General features: G+C 43.3%; 1 protein-coding gene across 1 annotated transcript in view; it reads left to right on the top strand.

Moving 5' to 3' along the window:
• LOC124718668 (toll-like receptor 7) overlaps window positions 1-27,433 on the top strand; it is an 86,413-nt gene that overhangs the window by 55,363 nt on the left and 3,617 nt on the right. Inside the window, exons 4-6 of the mRNA XM_047244294.1 lie at window positions 1,167-1,473; window positions 15,964-16,156; window positions 25,744-25,894. Of these exons, the coding sequence (XP_047100250.1) occupies window positions 1,167-1,473; window positions 15,964-16,156; window positions 25,744-25,894 (651 nt within the window). The remainder of the gene's footprint in view (window positions 1-1,166; window positions 1,474-15,963; window positions 16,157-25,743; window positions 25,895-27,433) is intronic.

Genomic DNA, 27,433 nt, shown 5'->3' on the forward strand with positions numbered 1-27,433 from the left:
ATAGGACCGTTGCTATTCACAATATACATAAATGACCTTGTGGATAACATCGGAAGTTCACTGAGGCTTTTTGCGGATGATGCTGTAGTATATCGTGACGCTGTGACGATGGTAAATTATACTGAAATGCAGGAGAATCTGCAACGAATTGACGCATGTTGCAGGGAATGGGAATTGAATCTCAATGTAGACAAGTGTAATGTGCTGCGAATACATAGAATGAAAGATCCCTTATCATTTAGCTACAATATAGCAGGTCAGAAACTGGACGCAGTTAATTCCATAAATTATCTGGAGGTACGCATTAGGAGTGATTTAAAATGGAATGATCGTATAAAATTAATCGTCGGTAAAGCAGATGCCAGACTGAGATTCATTGGAAGAATCCTAAGGAAATGAAATCCGAAAACAAATGAAGTGGGTTACAGTACACTTGTTTGCCCACTGCTTGAATACTGCTCACCAGTGTGGGATGGGTACCAGATAGGGTTGATATAAGAGGTAGAGAAGATCCAACGGAGAGCAGCGCGCTTCGTTACAGGATCATTTAGTAATCGCGAAAGCGTTGCGGAGATGATAGATAAACTCCAGTGGAAGACTCTGCAGGAGAGACGCTCAGTAGCTCGGTACGGGCTTTTGTTGAAGTTTCGAGAACATATCTTCACCGAGGAGTCAAGCAGAATATTTCTCCCTCCTACGTATATCCCGCGAAGAGACCATGAGGATAAAATCAGAGAGATTAGAGCCCACACGTAGGCATACCGACGATCTTTCTTCCCACGAAAAATAAGAGACTGGAATAGAAGGGAGAACCGATAGAGGTACTCAAACTACCCTCCACCACACACCGTCAGGTGGCCTGTGGATTATGGATGTAGATGTAGATGTGGGACCGACCGGCCGCCGTGTCATCCACAGCCCACTGGCGTCACTGGATGCGAATATGGAGGGGCTCTCCCAGCCCTATGTCAGTTTCCGAGACCGGAGCCGCTATTTCTCAATCAAGTAGATCCTCCGTTTGCCTCACAAGGGCTGAGTGCGGCCCGCACTGTATTTATATGTGGCGCCTCAATGTTACACTGTGTGTGAACAGATGTTGATCTGTGGACTGCCGTAACTACAGATACGAGTAACTGGGACTGACACCGGCACCGCCGCTGTTCCAGCTGGATCTTTCGGACAATCCACTGCTGGAGCTTCCAGCGGGTCTCCTCCAGCACTGCCCGCACCTGCGCTCGCTGAACTTCTCCAGGACGCGCGTCTCGGCACTGCACCGCACGGCGTTCTCCAGGAACGCTGGCCTGGAGTCGCTGGACCTCTCCAGCAACAGCCTCCAGGCGCTGCCTGCGGCGCTGCTGCCCAACCACGGCCGCCTCTCCAGGCTGGACCTGTCCAGCAACCAGCTCCGCTCCATCCCGGAGAAGCTCTTCAGCGCCACGGGCAGTCTGCGGCTTCTCAACCTCAGCCACAACGGTGGGTCGCTCGCGTATCGCTGCACTGGTTCCATGGTTCGCACAGTGGCCCTTGTGAAAAATAAACGTAACGCATTCCACGTATTTAGGGGAGGCACATTCTGTTTCCTCTGATTACTTGACCGCCGACAATAAATGGAGTCGCATCCGTTAAATATCTGGTAGTATGCTTATGGCCGGCCGGTGTGGCCATGCGGTTCTAGGCGCTTCAGTCCGGAACCGCGCGACTGCTACGGTCGCAGGTTCAAGTCCTGCTGCGGGCATGGGTGTGTGTGATGTCCTTAGGTTAGTTAGGTTTAAGTAGTTCTAAGTTCTAGGGGACTGATGACTGCAGATGTTAAGTCCCGTAGTGCTCAGAGCCAAGTATGCGTATGGAGTTATGTAATACGAAACGGCCACACAGAAATAATCGCAGATGAGGCAGATGACAGACTGAAATTTATTGGAGGAATCCTCAGTAAATGTAGTCAGCCCATGAAAGAGGTAGCTTCCAAAACACATCTCATCTGTGACCGATACTTGCGTACTGATTCTCTGTCTGCGACGACTACCTGGTGGAAATGATAGAAGAAGCGCGGAAGGTACAAAGAAGAACAGCCTGTTTCGTTATAGGTTTGTGTAGAAAGTATAGTTACTTGCTTCTCGCCAGAAAAATTGTTGCTTTCTCTACGTTCCTCGCCACTGATGTAACGGGCGTTCTCGTGACGATTCTTTGCTCATCGTAAGAATAAACCTGATGTATCAAACACAAAGACGATGATTGGTCAGAAGCCGCAGCACACGTACGCTGGTGTTGTTACGCTCTTCGAAATAGGTCCTACACTTACGAATTAGATGTCTTATTACCAAGTTATGTTAAATGAAACTTATAAGAGATTCTAATGTCCTGGCAACATACAACGTTTTTCTTGAACACGCTTTAGCTACGTAACATTTTTCAGAAATTTACAGAAAAATATCGGCTTTCAAATTTTTCGAGGAGTTGTATTTAATATACACTCATGCTCATAAATTAAGGACAATTGCAGAATGTGGTGCCACACAACGTGGCACAACACAAAACTGGCGCTAATAGCATAGGCACATACGAAACAAACACAACACAAATTTGTAAGTCCACGGTATTGCCATAACTTTTGAAAATCGTCCCGAAGCACATGTGCTACAAAACGCCACTGTTTCTTGCGCATGTACCCCGACATCAATGTGGGATATGATCACCGTGCACACGTACACAGGCCGCACAACGGGTTGGCGTACTCTGGATCAGGTGGTCGAGCAGCTGCTGGGGTATAGCCTCCCATTCTTGCACCAGTGCCTCTCCGAGCTCTTGAATTGTCCTGGGAGTTTGAAGACGTGCAGCGATACGTCGACCGAAAGCATCCCAGACGTGCTCGATGGTGTCTGGAGAACAGGCAGGCCACTCAATTCGCCTGATGTCTTCTGTTTCAAGGTACTCCTCCACGATGGCAGCTCGGTGCAGCCGTGCGTTATCATCCATCAGGAGGAAGGTGGGACCCACTGCACTCCTGAAAAGGCGGACATACTGGTGCAAAATGACGCCCTGACACACCTGACCTGCTACAGTTCCTCTGTCAAAGACATACCGGGGTGTACGTGCACCAATCATAATCCCACCCCACACCATCAAACCACGACCTCCATACAGGTCCCTGTCAAGGATGTGAAGGGGTTGACATCTGGTTCCTGGTTCACGTCAGATGAAAACACGGTGAGAATCACTGTTCAGACTATACCTGGACTCGTCCGTGACCATAACCTGAGTCCACTGTTCCAATGACCATGTACTGTGTTCTCGACACAAGGCTTTACGGGCTCTCCTGTGACCAGGGGTCAGTGGAATGCACCTTACTGGTCACCAGGCGAATAAACCGTGTCTGATCAGTCGCCTGTAGACTGTGTGTCTGGAGACAACTGTTCCAGTGGCTGCGGTAAGATCTGGAGCAAGGCTACCTGCAGTACTCCGTGGCCGTCTGCAGGCACTGATGGTGAGATATCGGTCTTCTTGTGGTGTTGTACGCTGTGGACGTCCCGTACTGTAGCTCCTGGACACGTCTCCTGTCTGCTGGAATCGCTGCCATAATCTTGAGATCAGACATTGTCGCACACAGAGGGCTCGTGCTACGACCTGCTGTGTTTGACCAGCCTCCAGTTGACCCCTCATAACGTCATCAATATGTATTCTTTAAGCCATTTTCAACACAGAGTCACCATTAGCACGTCTGCAAACTTACTCGTTGCACCGTACTCTGATATGTACCAACACACCTCTGCTTATGTGGACTGCTACCAGCACCATCGTGCGACGACCGTAGGTGAAATGCCCCGCATGGTCATACACCGAGGCGATTTAAACCCGCAAACCGCCCACCAGAACGTTTTTTCACCATATATCAGCATTATCCTTAATTTATGACCATGAGTGTAGTTGTGATACAAATGCATGTTGGCTATACAGTATATAGCGGAACTGATAGTGCAGTAGGTTCATAATCTGATTCAATTTATGGATCAAGTCCCACGTTGGTCATTATTTTTTCTTTCCATTTGTGATACCTAAATCTCTTAACTGTACAATTCATCATCATTTTCTATGAAAAAATGCACGTCTTCTTGTTTCTAATTACTAGAACCAGGATTATATGCATCACAAAAAACATAAATTTGCATGCAAATATGCATGAAAAATGCTTAAAATCGCATGAAAAGTGTCGAAATATGCAAGATCAAATAATTAAAAAAGATGGTAGTTATTGTATGCATTATTTCTCAAAGTCGAACCTGTGCATATCAGTTACGAGCAAGAGCGCTGGCCACGCGAAAAATCGGTACATTCAGAGCGCTGATATGATTTTCTGATTACTTTTTGGTAGAGGTGAGGAATTGGGCCTTTCTGCTATTATTTTATAAAAATTTGTAAAATGGGGACGAATACCGTGTTTCAAGAATTGTTCCTTCTTTGCTATTGTTGTCGGTAACAAGCGGATGCGATGTGAATAGCAGCGAAACAATCGATATACACAGGACCAACTTCGAGATATATCGCACCCAGAAGGGTACGCTAAAAAACTCCGTAATATCTTATTTAAAAGATAACATACAATCACGAATTTTTTTGAACAGCCTTAATTGTAATTAATACTATTGGACCACAGCATCATTTACAAAAGTGGTTCAAATGGCTCTGAGCACTATGGGACTTAACTTCTGAGGTCATCAGTCCCCTAGAACTTAGAACTACTTAAACCTAACTAACCTAAGGACATCACACACATCCATGCCCGAGGCAAGATTCGAACCTGCAACCATAGCGGTTCGCGTGGTTCCAGACTGTAGCGCCTAGAACCGCTCGGCCACTCTGGCCGGCTTAGTGATATGTTCATCTTGTCTACAGCTGTGTTTTTTCTACAGTATTATAATATCTCGAGGTTGTACCGCGTGTATGGCAGGAAAACTCGCCGGACACTGAGGGTTTTGCTTTCATCCGCAGATCGGTCCGTGCAGAAACTGGAAGCGGGGTGACTCTTGGTAACCCCTCGGACTGGGACTCCCACCCTCACGGGAGAAAGTTCACCCTGTAAAATACTGCCGGGCATTAAGACGAAACGGCCCTTAATTGCACCGGAAATTACTCTCTCGCTGCGGAAAATGGACTCTGGGCCGGCGAGGACGCTTCCCGACGCCTGCCATTTCCTTAATTTCCGCGACTTTTCCCCTGCCCTCGCCGTTACTGCGCGGAGGATTATGCGCCGGTCGTCGAGACTCGCTCAATCTTTTCGTGCAGGCCGTGCGTCGGGGCTGCCCCAGGGAAAGCTAGGCGCGTGTTCCCAATCCAGGGGAATTAAAGGAGCTAGTTATGATAGAAGTAAAAAACAGGAGAATTAAAAAAATCAGCTGATTGATTATAAATGATAAATAAAGTAGCAAACAAATAATGTTTAGGTGTTTCCTGAAGTATTCATTAGTCATCAAATGGAGGAAGAATGAAGAGACGCCGGCCGCTGTGGCCGAGCGGTTCTAGGCGCTTCAGTCCGGAACCGCGCTGCTGCTACACTCGCAGGTTCGAATCCTGCCTCGGGCATGGATGTGTGTGGTGTCCTTAGGTTAGTTAGGTTTAAGTAGTGCTACGTCAGGGGACTGATGACCTCAGATGTTAAGTCTCATAGTCCTTAGAGCCATTTGAACCATCTGAATGAAGAGACATAGCAATTTTTACAACAGGAACCAAGAAGGTAAGCGAGTATGCAATATCGAAATAGGTACGGATTCGGTGCGAATGCATCGTTTCACAGTGGTATAAGCTGCTAAAATTTTCTGGGGCTTCCAAACGTGTCGATAGCTTGAGGGGAGGTTCTGGTCGAGACCGACGAAAAATGTATTTTTTTCTTTTTTTTGCATAATTTTTACTCCTGAAGTATATAGATCGTGGCTGCAAAAGGTATTTCTGATTGTGAAAGTATTTTAGAAGTTACAGCGTGCTGAATGGAGTCGTTCGCCGACCAAAATATACTACTGGCCATTAAAATTGCTACACCAAGAAGAAATGCAGGTGATAAACAGGTATTATACTAGAACTTTCATGTGATTACATTTTCACGCAATTTGGGTGCATAGATCCTGAGAAATCAGTATCCAGAACAACCACCTCTGGCCGTAATAACGGCCTAGGTACACCTGGGCATTGAGTCAAACAGAGCTTGGATGGCGTGTACGGGCACAGCTGCGCATGCAGCTCCAACACGATACCACAGTTCATGAAAGGTAGTGACTGGCGTATTGTGACGAGCCAGTTGCTCGGCCACCATTGGCCAGACGTTTTCAATTGGTGAGAGATCTGGAGAATGTGCTGGCCACGGCAGGAGTCGAACACTTTCTGTATCCAGAAAGGCTCGTACAAGACCTGCAACATGCGGTCGTGCATTATCCTGCTGAAATGAAGCGTTTCGCAGTGGTCGAATGAAGGGTAGAGTCACGGGTCGTAACACATCTGAAATGTAGCGTCCACTGTTCAAAGTGCCGTCAATGCGAACAAGAGGTGACCGAGACGTGTAACCACTGGCACCCCATACCATCACGCCGGGTGATACGCCAGTATGGGGATGACGAATAGACGCTTCCAATGTGCGTTCACCGCGATGTCGCCAAACACGGATGCGACCATCGTGATGCTGTAAAAAGAACCTGGATTCATCCGAAAAAGTGACGTTTTGCCATTCGTGCACCCAGGTTCGTCGTCGAGTACACCATCGCAGGCGCTCCTGTCTGTGATGTAGAGTCAAGGGTAACCGCAGCCACGGTCTCCGAGCTAATAGTCCATGCTGCTGCAAACGTGTCGAACTGTTCGTGCAGACGGTTGTTGTCTTGCAAACGTCCCCATCTGTTGACTCAGGGATCGAGACGTGGCTGCAAGATCCGTTACAGCCATGCGGATAAGATGCCTGTCATCTCGACTGCTAGTGATACGAGGCCGTTGGGATCCAGCACGGCGTTCCCTATTACCCTCCTGAACCCACCAATTCCATATTCTGCTAACAGTCATTGTATCACGACCAACGCGAGCAGCAATGTCGCGATACAAAAATTGCGAAGAGAAATGTGTGATTTGTGAAAAACTTTCCGTGTATTGTGATGACTAGTGTATCGTGTGTTATATAATCGCTAATGTTGTGGAAAAAACAAGCATAAATGCAGTAAACTCTGTTAACGAAACCATGTGCTCAGCGTCCAGTTCGTTACCAGATCGAACATGTGCAACTAAGGAACTGATAGAAATTAATTACTGCTTTTGCAATATGTGTTTAAAGGTGTTTCGTGCATTAAATGCAGGAATGTTTATCATTACAGCTGTACGAATGTTAGCGAAAAGCAAAAAATCTGGCCATGTCGAAGATGCTGTAAACAAGGAAAAGGTCAAACGTTTAACAGTAAAGACGAAGTTATCTCCATGATATTCGACGAGTTTCAACTTCTCAAAGATCAATATGATGCATTACTGGAAAAATACCTACAAAGTAAACCTGGAATACGTAACACTCGCACTCATCTTTCTAATTCAAAACAAAATGCAGTAACTAATAGTCCAACAGTGCACAATTTGAAACCAGCAACCGTTAGCATCAATATGCCGCCAGAAAACAATACTGCTGCAAAAAAAGGCATAACAGAACGGAGTGGAACGTCCCTCAACTGCACGAAAACAGTTACTGGTAGTCAAATGATTCAGATCAAGCATAAAAATAATATACTGCTGTTATCTGATAGTCATGGGCGTGGGTGTGCATCACCCTTAAATGCATCTTTCAATTACAGCACGTCAGCAGTAGTAAAACCAAAAGCATGCTTTGAAAATGTTGTCAGGGAAGCAGTCGAACTCTCCAAGGGCTTCACTTTGGACGACTTAGTTTTAATGACAGTAACAGAAGCACAGCAGTTTTTAAAACGAGTGTACAAAGATGAATTTCAAGAATGCGTCATACTAGGCTGCTACTGTGTACAATCCCATACAGATATGATAAGCCAGAAAACAACTATATGGTGTACAATCTTAACTGTATTACAATGGACCTGGCATCTCCGTGTACAAACGTCACTGTAATCGACTTGAACCATTTTCTACATAGAGAAGATTACACAAAACATGGGATGCATGTCAACGCAAAAGGAAAACAGAAAGTGTGCGAAACTATCGCTACTTCTGCTAGTTGCACACGGAGGGCAACATTGACAAAGGTATTTTTTTCCTCTTGAATTGCAGATATCATGCAATCGCGTTAACGTAATGCAGCATCCCTGGTCCATAACATTATCGCTGTCGCTACAACACTCTGCCATCGCCACCGCTATCTCATGCGTAGTAATAAACATGCAACATAAAATATAACAACAATGAATATATATTTAAATGCAAATGGTTCAAATGGCTCTGAGCACTATGGGACTTAACATCTGAGGTCATCAGTTCCATAGACTAAGAACTGCTTAAACCCAACTAACCTAAGGACATCACATACATCCATGTCCGAGGCAGGATTCGAACCTGTGACCGTAACAACAGCGCGGTTCGGGACTGAAGCGCCTAGTACCGCTCGGCCACAGTGGCCGGCATTTAAATGCAAATTCATGAAATTTACATAGGTTATCGCAGGAAAATACATTTAATGAACAGTTAGAATTTTGATGGGTCGAAACGTGTAGTAGATCAAAGTGGCATATAACAAGATCAAGTGTACTACCCAATTAAAAATACCCGGTGAGCTGTTAGTAGACCTTAATATCGGATATGTCCACTCTTCACCTTTATGAAGGCTTTAAAACTTTTGGGGACACTTTCAATAAAGTGTTTGAATATCTCTGGAAGAATGGAAGCCCATTCTCCCTCAAGACCCCAAACGTGTATATTAGGGTCTTGAGCGAAGTCGACATTCTTATTCATCTCAAAGATGTTCTGTTGGGTTCAGTTCGGTACATTGGGCAGATCAGTCCATTTCAGGAATGTTATTTTACACAATCCAGATGCTGCTTTACGACATGGTGCATATGCATACTCATTAAAACACTCGCAGTCCACGAACTGTTTCTTTGCATCAACTTCAGTAGTCCTGTCTTCCGCACTTACGTGAAATATTACGATATATTGATAATTTTTACTTTTTGGGCCATCTGACTACAACTGAATGAAACGCAATTTTCGTGCCATACGCTTTTCGCCTTTATTCTCTTCAAGGCATCTTCAGTGACTTGGAATATGTACATATTTTACTATTTAGTTTGCATAGGTACATTGCCCTAAAATAGTAATATATGTACATTTCCAAGCCACTGACGATGCCTTGCACAGAATAAAGGCGAAACGCGTACGGCACGAAAATTGTGTTTCATTCAGTTGTCTCTATTGAGATGTAGTCAGACGGTCCAAAAAGTAAAAATTATCTATATACCGTAATGTTTCTTTGCTGTGTGCAGTGCGGAATGCTGTAAATTGTGTTCATATCCTTCCACATTTAGCGTTTTCTTAACTTTCCTCAGTGAACGGCTGTCATATGATGACACCAGTTTTGGGATAGGGTGTTCATATGATAAACAGAAGTGACACTGTTATCCAGTTCACTTCTCAGTAGAGAAGAAAGTCACCACGAACTGTCAGTGCACCAACTACACATATAAACATAAGTGAAACTATTATCCGGTCCACTTCCCGGCAAAGGAGAAAGTGTCCAGGAACTGTCAGCACATCATCTACACATATAAATGTCGTGTTGCCATCTCCAGGTCAAGTGGGTCAGTTAAACGGAAGTTTTCAGTCAGTGAATAAGAACATTCAAAGAGCAGATGATTTAAATGTAAGTGTTCAGCCAGTGAGTGTAAGCAATCAAGTTGTAAAAGTGAGAAAAGCGAGTACTTAAGATATGAGTGAAAACAAACAAGCTACTGTACGTGCATCTTCTAGAGTGAGAATAGCTCCACAGAGGAGCAGTGATTTTTTATGGATGGCACCAGGGAAATCATCTCGTCATCATCTGGATCCAACACGATCAAGAAACTAGCCAGAGATGTAAGTACACAATCAACAAGTGACAGAAGAATGTACAAGCAAAGTGAACAAGCTGATATATTGCTACAGAGGAATCCAGACTTACCCCTTTGTGAGGATGATTCATTATTATTTGTACATATAAATACCAGGTCATTAAGAAACAAAACTGATGACCTGAGTTTTTTGTTAGGACTGAACAAGAATATTATATTATGTATTAATGAACAATGGTTAAGTGAAGATCAACTGCAGTTATATGTACCCCCAGGCTTTGATTCAGTAACAGGTTATTGTAGACCAACACACAACTATGGAGGAGCCTCTATATATGTTAGTAGTGGTATAGACTTGGATTACAGCGCCCTTAGTGTTAATGATTACTGTATAGAAAATTTACTGGAAATAGCAGCAATGTTACTGCCCATGTTAAGACTCATAATTGTGTCTGTATACTGCACACCTGATAATGATGTTGAAGTATTCGCACAGGCCTTACAGAAACTGATACTACACCTCGATAAGTGGGCTAAATATAGGATTTTAATTTTTGGTGACATAAATATTGATATAAGGCAGGACACACCGAAACAACTTAATCTTCTGAATATGCTAAGATCACATGACCTGCACTGCATTAATGAAAACCCAACAAGACACTCTGCCTGCCTTGATAATGTCGTCACAAATGCTGACAAATCGGTATGAACTAGGGCTATTCAATACTCATTCTTTATCAGACCATAAAGGTCTTTGATTAAAATTGATAACAAAAGAGCCAGCATCTGTCTCCAATAAAATTAAGTACATTAGGCTTTTGAATGAAGAGAACATTGATAACTACAGAACACAAATAAAGATGACAAATTGGAATTACTTTCTGCTGGAAAGTAATCATATTGAAAAAGCGTTTACATTATTCATTAGTGCATTGTCAGATGCATTTAAAACTTGCTGCCCTAAAGTAATGAGAAAAAATAAGGGAAATATGAGGAAACGTGGTCTCACATCAGTGCATAACCGGTTCACACCTGACCCACAAAGGCTCAGAACTCTGTTAATGATTTCCTGTGACAAATCAAAGAATAGTGAAGCCAAAAAAACAAACTACATAAGTTTTAGGAAAAAATACAAGGCAGAAATTAGATTAAGCAAATGCAAGGCAAATGGTGATTATATTAATAAGTCCCAAAATAAATGCAAAGCAGCCTGGACTGTTATCAAGACTCATGTGGGTAGAAATAAAGATGTTAACAAAAATAATTCATGGGATACTAGTATCACACCGGATGACTTCAACACCTTCTTCATTAATGCTGCCAGTATGAATAACAGTGCTGCAAATGAACATATCCATAAATGTGACAACAACCATATCTCAAATAATAGAAATTCATTTCTACAAAATTTTGAGGATATGGTTCCTGTGTTTAAATGGAAATAAGTAAAAGTAACAGATATTAAAACTGCAATAGCAAAATTAAGTTACTCAAAATCAGAAGACATTTATGGTCTCTCCAATTTTGTGATAAAAAAAATAGCAGATGTAATAGCACATTCACTCTGTTCTCTTATGAACCAGATGTTTGTCAGTGGCTATTACCCTTCATCCTTAAAAATGGCAATCTTTACTCCACTGCACAAGAAAGGTGACAAGTCCTAATAATTACCGTCCAATCTCCCTTGAACCCATCATATCAAAAGTAGTGGAATATTGCATACAGCTCCAAATCAGTCAACATCTGTCTGTGAATAATATTGTTAGTGACTCTCTGTATGGCTTCAGGTCCGGCCTGTCAACGGGAAAAGCAGTTGAAGATGTTGTTTCATATATATTGTCATCATTCGAATCAGAATTATCAGTTAATGCAACTCTTGTGGACCTCAGCAAGGCATTTGACTCTGTCAGTCACAGGATACTACTAGAAAAACTGCTCTGCTATGGTATTAGAGGCTCAGAACTATCTCTGATCAGATCCTATCTGAGTGACAGAAAACAAATTGTGCATTTTAACAATTTGAGGTCAAATGTCTTGTGTACCACAAGGCTCTGTGTTTGGACCTTTATTTTTTATAATATATGTAAATGACTTTCCCAGCACCATGTTACGTAAATTCACACTCTATGCAGATGATACAACTTTTGTTACAGCAGGGAAAAATTTAGGAAAATTAAACGAGGAAAGTGAAGCTCATCTCAGAGCAGCCATCAAGTGGTTCCAACTCAATGACTTGCATATAAATCATGATAAAACTGTAAATATTCTCTTTAGCTTGTGTGTTAAGAGTGATAAGATTGAGTGTGTCTCAGCTAAACTACTTGGGATCCATCTTGACACAAAATTAACGTGGAAGAGTCATACCGATTATATTTTTACCAAGTTAGCACATGTGAGATATTTGTTAGTTAAACTAAGGTCATGTGTTAGTGGTAACTTATTACTCAATGCATACTATGCCTTTTTCCACATCCATTTAACATATGCCCCTTCGTTGTGGGGGAAACTCACCTGGAGCAAAACAAGTTTTCATTTGGCAAAAGAAGGCAGTCAGATGCGTCCATGGAGTCATAAATAGCGAGTCTTGCAGACCACATTTCAAAAATCTAAAAATACTAACAGTTGCAGCCCTCTTTATACTAAGTTGTCTGATACACACAAAAGAAAACCAACACAATCACAAACTATGACAATCTAACCATCACCATGACACATGTATAAAACAGCAAATGAGATCCCAGTTGCTAGACTAAAGAAAACTCAAGATAGTTACAGGTACATGGGAGTAAAACTGTTTAACATGTTGCTAATAGAGGCAAATAATGTGTCACTGAATGAGTTTAAAAGTGTCACAGAGAAATGGCTTAGAGAAAAAGTTTTTTATACAATAGAAGAGTTTATAATGTGCACTAAAGATGATCTTGATCGTTACAGCTTAGACTTATGTCCTCCTGCACTTTATGAGACCCATGAAAATGAACGTTTTGGGTATTTTAAAATATAAAATCAGGCCATTGCAGATGAACAAGTTAGGCAATTCAGTGAACAGAAAGTTAGCATGTGTTGCAATATCACTGCCAGGTGTTTTTTCGACAAAAAGATCTGTAAAGAGAGTAAATTTGGCAGTAGCTTTTGTACAGAGTGAAAGGTCATTAATACAAATAAGAATGTGCAAGGGGCTAAGCACAGAACTTTGCGGCACCCCTGTACTCACTGTTCCCCAACCAGATGAGGCTATTGTGCCATCTCTGTAATTAAACGATGCCCTCTGCTTTCTGCCAGTTGAGTATGATCAAAGCCACAAACCCATTGTGCCACTTAAAACCCCAGAATACAATTTATCCCTTAATAAGGCTCTACTGCATTTATAAGTGGTTTGTACTTTTTTTCTGAGGACCACGTTCCAATTGCAGCTCTTCATTCTTTGTTCTTTCTTTTTCTTCCAGTAAGCTTTCATCTGTTCACAATGTTTCTTCTTTCTGTCTTCAGACCGTTTTGAACCAGTCTTTCTAGCTACGCTGTCTTGGAATCCTTCCATTTTCAGTACTTCTTCCCGAAAGGCTTCACTGTTGTTTAAATTTTCGGTTCTTATATTTATTTCTAAATCCTTTTTTACCTCTTTGACCCAGCTTGTTGTGGACTTCTTACCCCATAAATATTTGAATATCTTATTAGTTAACCTACTGTCTTGCCTTAGAACTATATGGCTCCTTTTTCTCATTAAGTTTCAGATATTTTATTTATTTTGGTATATTTCAGCATTACTTCTTAATTTCCAGCCTTTTGCTGCATTTTGTGGTCCTAATATTTTCCTTATAATTCACCTTTCTAGTACTTCTAATTTATCTAAATTACAGTTTCATGTCAGGTATTCGCTGGCATATAGGGGTTCTCGTTTCACTGCTGTGCTGTTTTGCCTTATTTTTGCGTTTTTCGATAGGCAATTCTTACTATAGAGACTTTTAATTTTTAAATCAACACACCGACATTTCACTGTATTTTTGCATATTTAATTAGGACCTAGGGTTCGGCATTTTATGGCATTTTCAAGTGATTGAGTTCATGCCATTAACATATGTTTAAACTGGGGTCGTAATTAAACAAACAACAATATAATGAAATATTTGTGTGTTCATATAAAAAGAATTGTATGACTGTTCCTCAAAAAGATCAAAAACTATTACAGAGCTCTTTCGTGATACCACATGCTCCCCGTGTTTTATACAACCTTTCCTCTATTGCAGATTTTTCCAAAGCATTTTCTATAATTATCTCCCCTGAATATTTGAATTTGTTTATCCTCTCTGTTTGGCTAGTATCTATTTTCAGGAGTTTTGGAGTATGCTTAACGTTTCTTACAAATTTTGTTTGTCTGCAGAGGTTCTTAAACCAGTTTTGCTGGCTATTTCTTCCAGGAGATTTATTTATGTAACAGCAGACGCCACATTTTCGGAAAGTATAGCAAAATCGGCTTAAAATGCAAGACAGTTGATTTCGACCTCTCTTCTTCCTCTTCCTAACCTTATAGGCGAGGTGTTGAGTTCAGTAAGTTTTTCTATCTTCTCCAACACACTATTAAAAAGAACTGGGGATAGGCCGTGACCTTATTGTATGCTCGTTTTTCTTTTTTTTTTTTTTTTCCTTCGTTAAAGGCTGTGAAATTTATCTCATAAATTTTATTTTACGGGCGGTATCTATAACTATTTCACAGATTAGGATCGCAAGTTTAGACTTTAAGCCAAATTCTCGATTTATTTTATCTATAGTTTCTCTGTCAACAGAATCAAAAGACTTTTTGAAATCCACGAACATTACAAAGTCGTATGAATTAAGTAAACTGTGGTGAATTGCTGAGTTGAGATTAAATATTTGTTCTGTGCTTGACGTTCCTAAAACTACCTTGATATTCCACTAACTGACTCTATTGTTGTTGGTATTATGATTAATAAAATCTTGGAAAATACTTTACACGCTAGTGGCAGCAAAGAGATTCCGCTGTAGTTGTTTACATCTTTTGGTTACCTTTTTTGAGGAGTTACTGAATCAAGGCTGATTTCCATTCCTCTGGGATTTTTTATGTTTTCCAGATTTCTTAAAAAGAGTAAATTTAACTCATTTGCTATATTTGGCCAGGGCCACTTCAAAAGTTCAGCTCTAACAGAATCTTTTCTACTAGCTATTTTGTTTTGAGGGTTTTAATTACTCCTTCAATTTCTTCTATAGTGGTAGTAAATCTTCTTCCAAAATTTCTTTAATATCTAAGAATTCCAATTTATGATTAAGTTCAGGACAGTTCAGAAGCTGATGCCAATATCTTACTAGTATTTCAAAATTTTTAGTGTTGCTTGACGAATTTTTTACTGCTTCCATTTTGTATTTGTTTTTAACCCACTTCGTTTAAAGATAAAACTACTTTTATAGGGTTGAAAAAATATTTTTAATTATATTCGATTTTTTCAATTCTTAGCAACGCGGAAATTATTAATCCTACTGGAAAAGTGAATAACACGTGTTTTGTACGAAATGTAATTTCTAGAAGCAGCAGTTTTTTGAGTTGTTAGGGATAATCATGAAACAGTGACCTTTATACGCACCTACTCCCCAACGATCACACCCCACAGGTCAGGGCTTTTAGTGCGTCATTCGTAATGTTCCCTACTAGTACTGTGTAAAAATTTACGACTGCACGATTCTTTCCCCTAATCCATCTTACCTCGTCTTCGTTGGCCACACCGAAATTATGGTGCCTTTGTTCAGGAAACGCATTTCAGCCTCTCATCTCTTCACAGACACCCCTCCAGCGTGGTTGCACTAACGGTGTGGATCTTTAGTGTACCTTTTGTGGCTGTCAACATTTCAAATGTGCACCATGTGAACGTGAGTAGACTATATGTTGCAGGTAGAAGCCGCATGACGTTCTATGACGTCACTCTGCCCTCAGATGTGCACTTCTTGCCGCCTGCAAACCTCCGGAGGACTCCAGAGCTGCAGGTGCTGGATGTTTCCTGGAACCAGCTGCGTACCCTGCCCAGGGAGTTGTTATGGTGGGCTCCAGCGCTGGAAGAGCTCCGCCTCGCTGGAAACCGTATTTCCAGTGTGCACCCGGAGACACTTTCTGGGAATCCCAGGCTCAGGTACAGTACAAAACGACCACGCCAGTCCAGGCCATACCATATCTACATCAGCATGTATACCTACATATACATCTACATCCACATGTATACCTACATATACACCCACATCCACATCATCTGTGAGGTTCAGCAGTGGTAAGACGCCAGAGTCATAAACGGGAGGACGGTGTTTCAGATCCCAAACCAGCCACCCAGATTCAGTTTTACCATGATTTCTCTAAGTTGGTGAAGTCACATGCCAGCATGGCCTCATCGAAAGAGCGTGGCCGGTTTCATTCACTCTGATTTCCTAACTCCTGCTGTCATCAATGGAATATTGACCCTAATCTTCATTCTACATCTACATAAATGTAAATGTATTGGCGACATAGTAATAAGCATACCTTGCTTGGAGAAACAACTGAAAGGAAATAAATCACCAGGTCTGGATGGAAACCCACTTCGATTTTACAAAGACTACTCTATGGCATCCGCTTCTTATCTAGCTTCCATTTATCGCGAATCTCTCGTCCAGCACAAAGACCTAAGCGACTGCAGAAAAAGTGTAGTTGACTCCAGTATATAAGAAGGATAAAAGAACGGACGCGCAAAATTACAGATCAATACTGCTAACTTTTGTTTGCTGCAGTATCCTTGGCTATGTTTTCAGTCGGAATACCATAAACTTTCTTGAGAGTTAGAAGCTTATGTCCACGAATCAGCATCGCTGTACGAAACATAGCTCGTGCGAAACTCAGCTTGTCCTTGTCTCACATAATAAACTGACAACTGTGAATGAACGGCAACATGGAGATTCCATATTTTTAGATTTCCAGAAACAATTTGAAGTGGAATGATCATATAAAATTAATTGTTGATAAGGCGGGTGACAGGTTGAGATTCATTGGGAGAGTCCTTAGAAAATGTAGTCCATCAACAAAGGAGGTCGCTTACAAAACACTCGTTCGACCTATACTTGAGTATTGGTCATCTGTGTGGGATCCGTACCAGGTCGGGTTGACAGAGGAGATAGAGAAGATACAAAGAAGAGAGGCGCGTTTCGTCACAGGCTTATTTGGTAACCGTGATAGCGTTACTGAGATGTTTAGCAAACTCAAGTGGCAGACTCTGCAATGAAGGCGCTCTGCATCGCGATGTAGCTTGCTGTCCAGGTTTCGAGAGGGTGCGTTTCTGGATGAGGTATCGAATATATTGCTTCCCCCTACTTATACCTCCCGAGGAGATCACGAATGTAAAATTAGAGAGATTCGAGCGCGCAAAGAGGCTTTCCGGCAGTCGTTCTTCCCGCGAACCATACGCGACTGGAACAGGAAAGGGAGGTAATGACAGTGGCACGTAAAGTGCCCTCCGCCACACAACGTTGGGTGGCTTGCGGAGTATAAATGTAGATCTAGATGTAGAAGCATTTTACACGGTGTCCCACTGCAGGCTGTTAACTAAAGTATGAGCAAATGGAATAAACTCACGGATACGTGAGTGGGTGAAAGACTTCGACGTCAGAAGTGCCCCAGGGAAGTGTAATAGGACCACTATTACTCTCTGTACACACAAATGACCTGGCGGACAGGGTAGGCAGCAATCTGCGGTTGTTTGTTGATGATGCCGTGGTGTATTGTAAGGTGTTGAGCTTGAGTAGAAAGGTACAAGACGACTTAGACAAAATTTACAGTTGGTGTGACGAAGGGCAGCTAATCCTAAATGTGGAAAAATGTAGCTTAATCCGGATGAATAGGAAGAGCAGACCTGTAATGTTCGGATGCAGTATCACCAGTGTCCTGCTTGACACAGTCAAATCGTTTAAATATCTGGGCGTAGCGCTGCAGAGCGATATGAGGTGGAACGAGTGGTAGGGAAGGCGAATTGTCGACTTTGGTTAATTGGAAGAATTTTAGGGAAGAGCAGTTTACATGCAAAAGAGGTGGCATGTAGAATGCTGGGGTGAGCTATTCTTGAGTACTCCTCAAGTGTTTGGCATCCGTACCAGTCGGATTGAAGGCAGACACTGAAGCTATTCAGAGGGCGGCTGATACATTTGTTATCGATGGTTTCGAACAACACGTAAATGTTATGGAGATGCTTCGGGAACTCAAATGGGAATGCCTGGAGGGGATGCGACGTTCTTTTCGAGAATATTTAGAGAAGCGGCATTTGGGGCTGACTGTCGAACGATTCTACTCACACCAGCGTGCACAGCGCGTAACGACCACGAAGATAAGATAAGAGAAATTAGGGTTCATATGGAAGTACAGGGTGATTCAAAAAGAATACCACAACTTTAGGAATTTAAAACTCTGCAACGATAAAAGGCTGAGCTAAGCACTATCTGTCGGCGAATTAAGGGAGCTATAAAGTTTCATTTAGTTGTACATTTGTTCGCTTGATGCGCTGTTGACTAGGCGTCAGCGTCAGTTGATGCTAAGATGGCGACCGCTCAACAGAAAGCTTTTTGTGTTATTGAGTACGGCAGAAGTGAATCGACGACAGTTGTTCAGCGTGCATTTCGAACGAAGTATGGTGTTAAACCTCCTGATAGGTGGTGTATTAAACGTTGGTATAAACAGTTTACAGAGAATGGGTGTTTGTGCAAAGGGAAAAGTTCTGGACGGCCGAGAACGAGTGATGAAAATGTAGCACGCATCCAGGAAGCATTTGTTCGCAGCCCAGGAAAATCGACTCGCAGAGCCAGCAGAGAGCTGCATATTCCACAATCAACTGTATGGAGAGTCCTACGAAAAAGGTTAGTTATGAAACCTTATCCCGAGGCGATGGATCGGCCGCCAGGCAGCCCGTGACAGAGCACTTCATCACTGGCCTCCAAGAAGCCCTGATCTTACCCCCTGCGATTTTTTCTTATGGGCGTATGTTAAGGATATGGTGTTTCGGCCACCTCTCCCAGCCACCACTGATGATTTGAAACGAGAAATAACAGCAGCTATCCAAACTGTTACGCCTGATATGCTACAGAGAGTGTGGAACGAGTTGGAGTATCGGGTTGATACTGCTCGTGTGTCTGGAGGGGGCCATATTGAACATCTCTGAACTTGTTTTTGAGTGAAAAAAAATCTTTTTAAATACTCTTTGTAATGATGTATAACAGAAGGTTATATTATGTTTCTTTCATTGAATACACATTTTTAAAGTTGTGGTATTCTTTTTGAATCACCCTGTATTTGCGAGTAGAACAGTGGGACAACCGCGATTCGTACCTGAACACACTATAGCCCCATTTACCACCAGTCCGCGCATTCCGGTCATGGTACTATCCCAAACGCAGCCGCCTGAGTTGTGGTGTTAACGTCAGCCTATGCATGGGACGGTATTTCCTTGGTCCGCCAGCTGCTAGTCTCTGAGCGAAGGTGCTGGATGTTAGAGTGTTGCAAGGTGTCCATTGCTTGTTCCCTGATGGCCAGCGCAGATGAAAGGGTACTACGATCTGCTTGGCACACAACACAGTGATCCTTCCTTGTGGTGGTCAGACGCACTCAGCTTGCGTTATATTCCCATCAGGTCCAACACTGTGCTAGTGTCACATCCGAATGTCCCACAAAACTGGATATTCCACCATTCGACCGGCTGGTCAAATGGAGATCCGCTATGACACCCCTTTGAGACCTCCGTCAGGTGCTGATAAAGCTGTCTCAAAATCAGTATAGGGGATCCCCACCTACTTCACACTGATCACTCAACATCCTTATAACCTCTACCAGGCCTGTTAATGATACTAAACGCTAACAATACTAACGCATCCTGATACCAGTTCTACCTACGACAGAGAACTGTGACCCCAATCATTTACATACTCGCCAATGGTATGTACCTACGAGATTATGTTCACATCCGATCACACCTTCTGGGTGCTCCGCTACTCTTGTCAGCCAATGCAAAATTTCTATCCACATTTTCCATATCCTCCAAGACTCACTTGGAAATGACCCTCTCCCGTGCAATGCAGCGTCATCACCATACACTATGTAAGCAAAATATCCAGACACTTGGCTGACAGCGACGTAGTTCGTGGCGCCCTCCATCGGTATTGCTGGAATTCAATATGGTTCAAAATGGTTGAAACGGCTCTGAGCACTATGGGACTTAACATCTGAGGTCATCAGTCCCCTAGAACTACTTAAACCTAACTAACCTAAGGACATCACATAGATCCATACCCAAGGCAGGATTCGACCCTGCTACCGTAGCAGCAGCGCGGTTCCTGACTGAAGCACCTAGAACCGCTCGGCCACCGTGGCCGGATAATTCAATATGGTTTTGGTCCACCATTAGCCTTGATGACAGCTTCCACTCTCGCAGGCATACAGTCAGTCCGGTGCTGGAAGGTTTCTCGGCGAAGGGCAGCCCATTTTTCACAGAGGTATCGATGTCGGCCGGTGAGGCCTGGCACGAAGTCGGCATTCCAAAACACCCCAAAGGTGTTCTATAGGATTCAGGACAACACTGTGCAGGCCAGTCCATTACGGGGATGTTATTGTCGTGTAACCACTCCGCCACAGGCCGTGCATTATGAACAGGTGCCCGACTGTGTTGAAAGATGCAGTCGCCACCCCCGAATTGCTCTTGAACAGTGGGAAGCAAGAAGGTGCTTAAAACATCAGTGTAAGCCTATGCTGTGATAGTGCCACGCAAAACAACAAGGGGTGCAAGCCTCCTCCGTGAAAAACACGACCGCACCATAACACTACCGCCTCCGAATTTTACTGTCCGCACTACACACCCTGGCACAAGACGTTCACCGCGCATTCGCCATACCCACACCCTGCCATCGGATCGCCACATTGTGTACCGTGATTCCTCACTCCACACAACGTTTTTCCACTGTTCAGTCGTCCAATGTTTACGCTCCTTACACCAATCGAGGCGTCGTCTGCGATTTACCGGGGTGATGTGTGGCTTATGAGCACCCTCTCGACCATGAAATCCGAGTTTTCCCACCTAACTGTCATAGTACTTGCAGTGGATCCTGATATAGTCTGGAATCCCTGTGTCAAGGTCTGGATAGGTGTCTGCCTCTTACACCTTACGACCCTCTTCAACGGTCGGCAGTCTCTGTCATTCAACAGACGAGGTCGGCCTGTACGCTTTTATGGTGTACGTGCCCCTTCATATTTCCACATCACTGTCACATCAGAAACAGCGGACGTAGCAATGTTGAGGCGTGTGGAAATCTCGCGTACAGAGTTATGACAGAAGTGACAGCTGACCACTTTCGAAGTCCGTCTACGATGTCTAATGACTACTGAGGTCGCTGATACAGAGTACCTGGCAGTATGTGGCAGCACAATGCACCTAATATCAAAAACGTATATTTTTGGAGGTATCCCCATACTTCTGATCACATAGTGTACTCCGCAACCACCATACAGTGCATAGCGGAGTGTACCTTGTATCACAGCTAGCCATTCCGTTTCCTGTACCAACCGCAATCGTGTTGTAGCTGAAGGACTGATTGTTACGCTTCGAGGCCGTCAGTAATGTTTGGAAATGAATTGTTTACTGTAGACAGAAGAATGAGGATATTAAAAATCCTTGAGGCACATCGGCAGCTGAGAGGAAAATGGCAGTTGTGACGTGTAAGCTGGTTGTATGCGAGGAGGTGTATTCAGGCACAACAGCAGCTTGCGATCTTCTTACAGTGTACTAATGGAATTTGGTAGCGCGTATTTACAACAATGTTCTTGATGAAAATAGTACTGATAAAATAAAAATCAAATAATTGGAATGAATAAATAGTAAATGCTTCCAGTTTCTCATTATAGGCATGTAACTACTATTGTATTTAAACTTGACATGCTTAGTATGAGCTATGTCCATTGAATGGCTTAACCTTTGTACAGGTTTAGTCACCATCAATTCTATGAAGCTGTATCAAACATTCAGAACAAATGTCGAAACGGAATTATCATTAGGGATGTTATACCGGAGCCAAGGTAGTCCCCGAGGGCCGGCAACCCATATAACACCACAAAAGACAAGGTTGTCTATGCCCAAGGCGTACCAGAAAGCACCATTGTAAACACCGACTATTTACATACAAGATAATGGAAACAGACATTCCGACCACTACTTCCTGCAGGGGGAGCTCGAACCACGGCCTGCAGGAAGTGTCACTATGGCTAAACCTGACTGACTGAAGACAACTATTTAGGGGCTAGAACCAGGCCCGAAGTTCAGTTCATGCCGGATGTCGAGCTAGTGTACTGCGACCGTTGAAGGTTACGTCTTCGTCTCGGAATTGGACTGTTACTAGTGTGTGAGTGTGTTACAACGAATCTTTGTTGAAAATTAGAAGTGAACTTTTGTTTGCCTCAATTAGGAGACTTTTTTCGTTCTTGTTACCTTTAGTTTGTCTGATCAGTCATCAACCTTGTGAACTTACATCAATAAAAGTTGTGTTTGTGAAAAGTTGCGAATTGTCAGTCACAACAAGGGATTATAGGTTATTTCGCTCTAAGGTCTTCAGTCCCGAGCACATATTAAAATGTTAGTGGGTTACTGGGAGTTAATGCTAGTCAACAATAAATGGGCATAATAAATAACCCTCAAAAAATTGAAACCATAGTGAATATTTTATAGATGGTATCATACGTGATACCTTAGGACCTGAGCAGAACAATTACACACGCAATTTGGTACCTTTTTGTTATACTCATATTTCCTGTGGATTTCAAAGTAGGTCACAATACATGCTTGGTATTAAAACTGTAAGTAATTGTAAGTAAACAGTTCGAAATACTTTAAAAAATGACCACAGATAATTTTTTTCAAAATATTTCTGCATTTCGTTGAATTACTACATGGATGGTATTAAGTTACCATTACTTGTGCCAGTTTATTATTGTCTTATTTTTTGTGGACTGTGTAAAGCAATTTCTGTCAGTGGTGAAGCTGTTCAACTGTACACAGGTAGGGCCTCTACAGACTTCTGCCTGGCACTTTGACCTGCTCTTCTGTACATGGCAGTCAAGCCCGGTAATCAAGTTAAACAGAATTATAAGTGCGCATCCAATGACGTAAAGAAAGTTGGCTTTGAGGCCTTAGGTATCATATCTAGTCCTCACAATTTTAAATTTTATAAATCCGTTATAACGTTAATTAATAGTTAACCATTAACTGAGAAATGGCTGTGCACCTTTAATAAGTTATTATTGCATGTGAAAACACCTGTAATTAGAAAAAAGATGGACTGATACATGCTGTGCAATTACAGACTCCAAAGATTGCAATCATGCTGGCACCTCGTGCTTCTCGGGAGAAGGATGAACAAGTGAACTGTACATGATACCACAGGCCAGAGAAGGTTCAGCTATGTAGGCGCCCGAGAAAAAAATAAAGCCTGGAGGTATCGTTTACGATGCCAAACAAATTTAGAGCATCTGGAAAGACGATGTTGATATTGATCCGATAACGGCACACGCCATCTGGGGAATAGTAGACGTACTGTAAGGTTTTCAACGTCTTCCGCCAACTGATGGCGTAGTGGCATAGGTACCAGAACCATCTGTGTCTATCTTTTAATAGGGAATGCTCACAGCCAGACGGCTCAATGTGGTGCTCCCTACAGCCACCTGAGCGGGTTTGATAGGGATCAGATTGTGTCCTTCGGTGCAGTGGGATGGTCCTTCAGGAAAAATTCCTGCCACACAAGGTGGACGAGTTGCGCCAGTTGTGCAACGATGCTGGTATCAGTGTTCATGTGAACGTCCTCACGCACGTTGTGCATTCCGACAGACTTGAGCAATTCCAGCAGGACAATGCGACACCTGACACCGAGAATTGCTACAGAGTGGCTCCAGGAACACTCTTCTGAGTTTAAACCCTTTCGCTGGCCACCAAACTCCCCAGACATGAACATTATTGAGTGTCAGGTTACCTTCCATTCAGAAGGCTGTTGCACTCAGCGGCTGTTATATTGACTTGAAAATGATAGATTTCAGCCCTGAGTCGTCCTTTTTAAATTTTATTGGCAGATCTAGATTTCAGCTAGAAACCAGCCATTCTCAATGCACTATCATTTTTTATCAGGGCGTGTAATGCCTGTTGGTCGGGCTTCATCAACAGTCCATTGTTCAAAAATGATAGTGCATAGAGAATGTCTGGTTTCTAGCTGAAATCTAGATGTGCCAACAAAATTTAAAAATGACGACTGATAGCTGAAATCTGTTATTTACGAATTATTGAGTGTATCAGGGATGCCTTGCAATGTGCTGTTCAAAAGTGATGTCCATCCCCTAACACTCGTACGGATTTATGGACAGCCCTGCAAGATTCACGGTGTCAGTTCTCTCCAGCACTACTCCAAACGTTAGTCGAGTCCACGCCACGTCGTGTTGCGGCACTTCTGCGTGCTCACGGGGACCCTACACGATATTAGCTTCGTGTACCAGTTTCTTTGGCCCTTCAGTGTAAAAGAAATGCTAAAGGAAAACTTTAAAAGTATTCCCAATTATGTTAAAAATGTACATTCTGTCGTGATGTGAGAGTGATTTTGGGCAAAGTGCTTCATGATCATCAGCTCTAAGATTAGTACGACCATGTTATAGTTTCGCCACCCACTTCTGAATTCTTACACGTGAAGGGACAGGAAAGTTTTGTCAGTTTTGGACGAATTTACAGTGGCAGCAAACAGTGCAAAACAATGAATGTTACAGAATGAGATTTTCACTCTGCAGCGGACTGTGCGCTGATATGAAACTTCCCGGCAGATTAAAACTGTGTGCCAGAGCGAGACTCGAACTCGGGACCTTTGCCTTTCGCGGGCAACTGCTCTACCAACTGAGCTACCCAAGCACAACTCACGCCCCGTACTTACAGCTTTACTTCTGCCAGTACCTCGTCTCCTACCTTCCAAACTTTACAGAAGCTCTCCTCCGAACCATGCAGAACTAGCACTCCTAAATGAAAGGATATTGCGGAAACTTCCTGGCAGATTAAAACTGTGTGCCGGACCGAGAGCCGAACTCGGGACCTTTGCCTACCGCTGGCAAGTGCTCTACCAACTGAGCTACCCAAGCACGACTCACGCCCCGTCCTCACAGCTTTAATTCTGCCAGTACCTCGTCTCCTACCTTCCAAACTTCACAGAAGCTCTCCTGCGAACCTTGCAGAACTAGCACTCCTGGAAGGAAGGATATTGCGGAGACATGGCTTAGCCACAGCTTTGGGGATGTTTCCAGAATGAGATTTTCACTCTGCAGCGGAGTGTGCGCTGATATAAAACTTCCTGGCAAATTAAAACTGTGTGCCGGACCGAGACTCGAACTCGGGACCTTTGCTTACTGCGGGCAAGTTCTCTACCAACTGACCTACCCAAGCACGACTCACGCTCCGTCCTCACAGCTTTACTTCTGCCAGTATCTCGTCCGGAGTTCGAGTCTCGGTCCGGCACACAGTTTTAATCTGCCAAAAAGTTTCAATGAATGTTACAGTTTCAGACTATGAGTGTATTTACTACGCATAAAAAGAGTAATACTTCGATAGCAATGCCATACGTGTAGCAGGCAGAGCAGTTTTGAATTTTGCTCTTTGACATATATGACCGTACAGTGAATAACTGCTGATCTCCTTCCACTTCACAGGCTCCTCGACCTGTCACACAACCTGATGGAAGAGCCTCCTGGTGACTCCACACTCAGCCACAATACGGCGCTGCGGTCGCTCGACCTGTCCCACAACCAGCTGACGCGCCTCTGCCGGCGCCTGTTGGAACCTGCGTGGAACTCTCTGCAGGTACATTCCTTGGCCTTTTTACGAAATACAAGGAGTTACAAAAAGGTACCACCAAACTTTCAGCAAACATTCCTCACACACAAAGAAAGAAAATATGTTATGTGGATATGTGTCCGGAAACGCTTACTTTCCATGTTAGAGCTCATTTTATTACTTCTCTTCAAATCACATTAATCATGGAATGGAAACATACGGCAACAGAACGTACCAGCGTGACCTCAAACACTTTGTTACAGGAAATGTTCAAAATGTTCTCCGTTAGCGAGGATACATGCATCCACCCTCCGTCGCATGAAATCCCTGATGCGCTGATGCAGCCCTGGAGAATGGCGTATTGTATCACAGTCGTCCACAATTCGAGCACGAAGAGTCTCTACATTTGGTACCGGGATTGCGTAGACAAGAGCTTTCAAATGCCCCCATAAATGAAAGTCAAGAGGGTTGAGGTCAGGAGAGCGTGGAGGCCATGGAATTGGTCCACCTCTACCAATCCATCGGTCACCGAATCTGTTGTTGAGAAGCGCACGAACACTTCGTCGGAAATGTGCAGGAGCTCCATCGTGCATGAACCACATGTTGCGTCGTACTTGTAAAGGCACATGTTCTAGCAGCACAGGTAGAGCATCCCGTATGAAATCATGATAACGTGCTCCATTGAGCGTAGGTGGAAGAACATGGGGCCCAATCGAGACATCACCAACAATGCCTGCCCAAACGTTCACAGAAAATCTGTGTTGATGACGTTATTGCACAATTGCGTGCGGATTCTCGTCAGCCCACACATGTTGATTGTGAAAATTTACAATTTGATCACGTTGGAGTGAAGCCTCATCCGTAAAGATAACATTGGTACTGAAATGAGGATTGACACATTGTTGGATGAACCATTCGCAGAAGTGTACCCGTGGAGGCCAATCAGCTGCTGAAAGTGCCTGTACACGCTGTACATGGTACGGAAACAACTGGTTCTCCCGTAGCACTCTCCATACAGTGACGTGGTCAACGTTACCTTGTACAGCAGCAACTTCTCTGACGCTGATATTAGGGTTATCGTCAACTGCACGAAGAATTGCCTCGTCCATTGCAGGTGTCCTCGTAGTTCCAAGTCTTCCCCAGTCGCGAGTCGTAGGCTGGAATGTTCCGTGCTCCCTGAGACGCCGAGCAATTGCTTCGAACGTCTTCCTGTCGGCACACCTTCGTTCTGGAAATCTGTCTCGATACAAAGGTATCACGCCACGGCTATAGCCCCGTGCTAATCCGTACATCAAATGGGCATCTGCCAACTCCGCATTTGTAAACCATTGGACTGACTGCAAAACCACGTTCGTGACGAACACTAACATGTTGATGGTACGTACTGATATGCTTGATGCTAGTACTGTAGAGCAATGAGTCGCATGTCAACACAAGCACCGAAGTAAACATTACCTTCCTTCAATTGGGCCAACTGGCGGTGAATCGAGGAAGTACAGTACAAACTGAAACTTCCTGGCAGATTAAAACTGTGTGCCCGACCGAGACTCGAACTCAGGACCCTTG

The sequence above is a fragment of the Schistocerca piceifrons genome, chromosome 10, assembly GCF_021461385.2.
Source record: "Schistocerca piceifrons isolate TAMUIC-IGC-003096 chromosome 10, iqSchPice1.1, whole genome shotgun sequence".
Lineage (NCBI taxonomy): Eukaryota > Metazoa > Arthropoda > Insecta > Orthoptera > Acrididae > Schistocerca > Schistocerca piceifrons.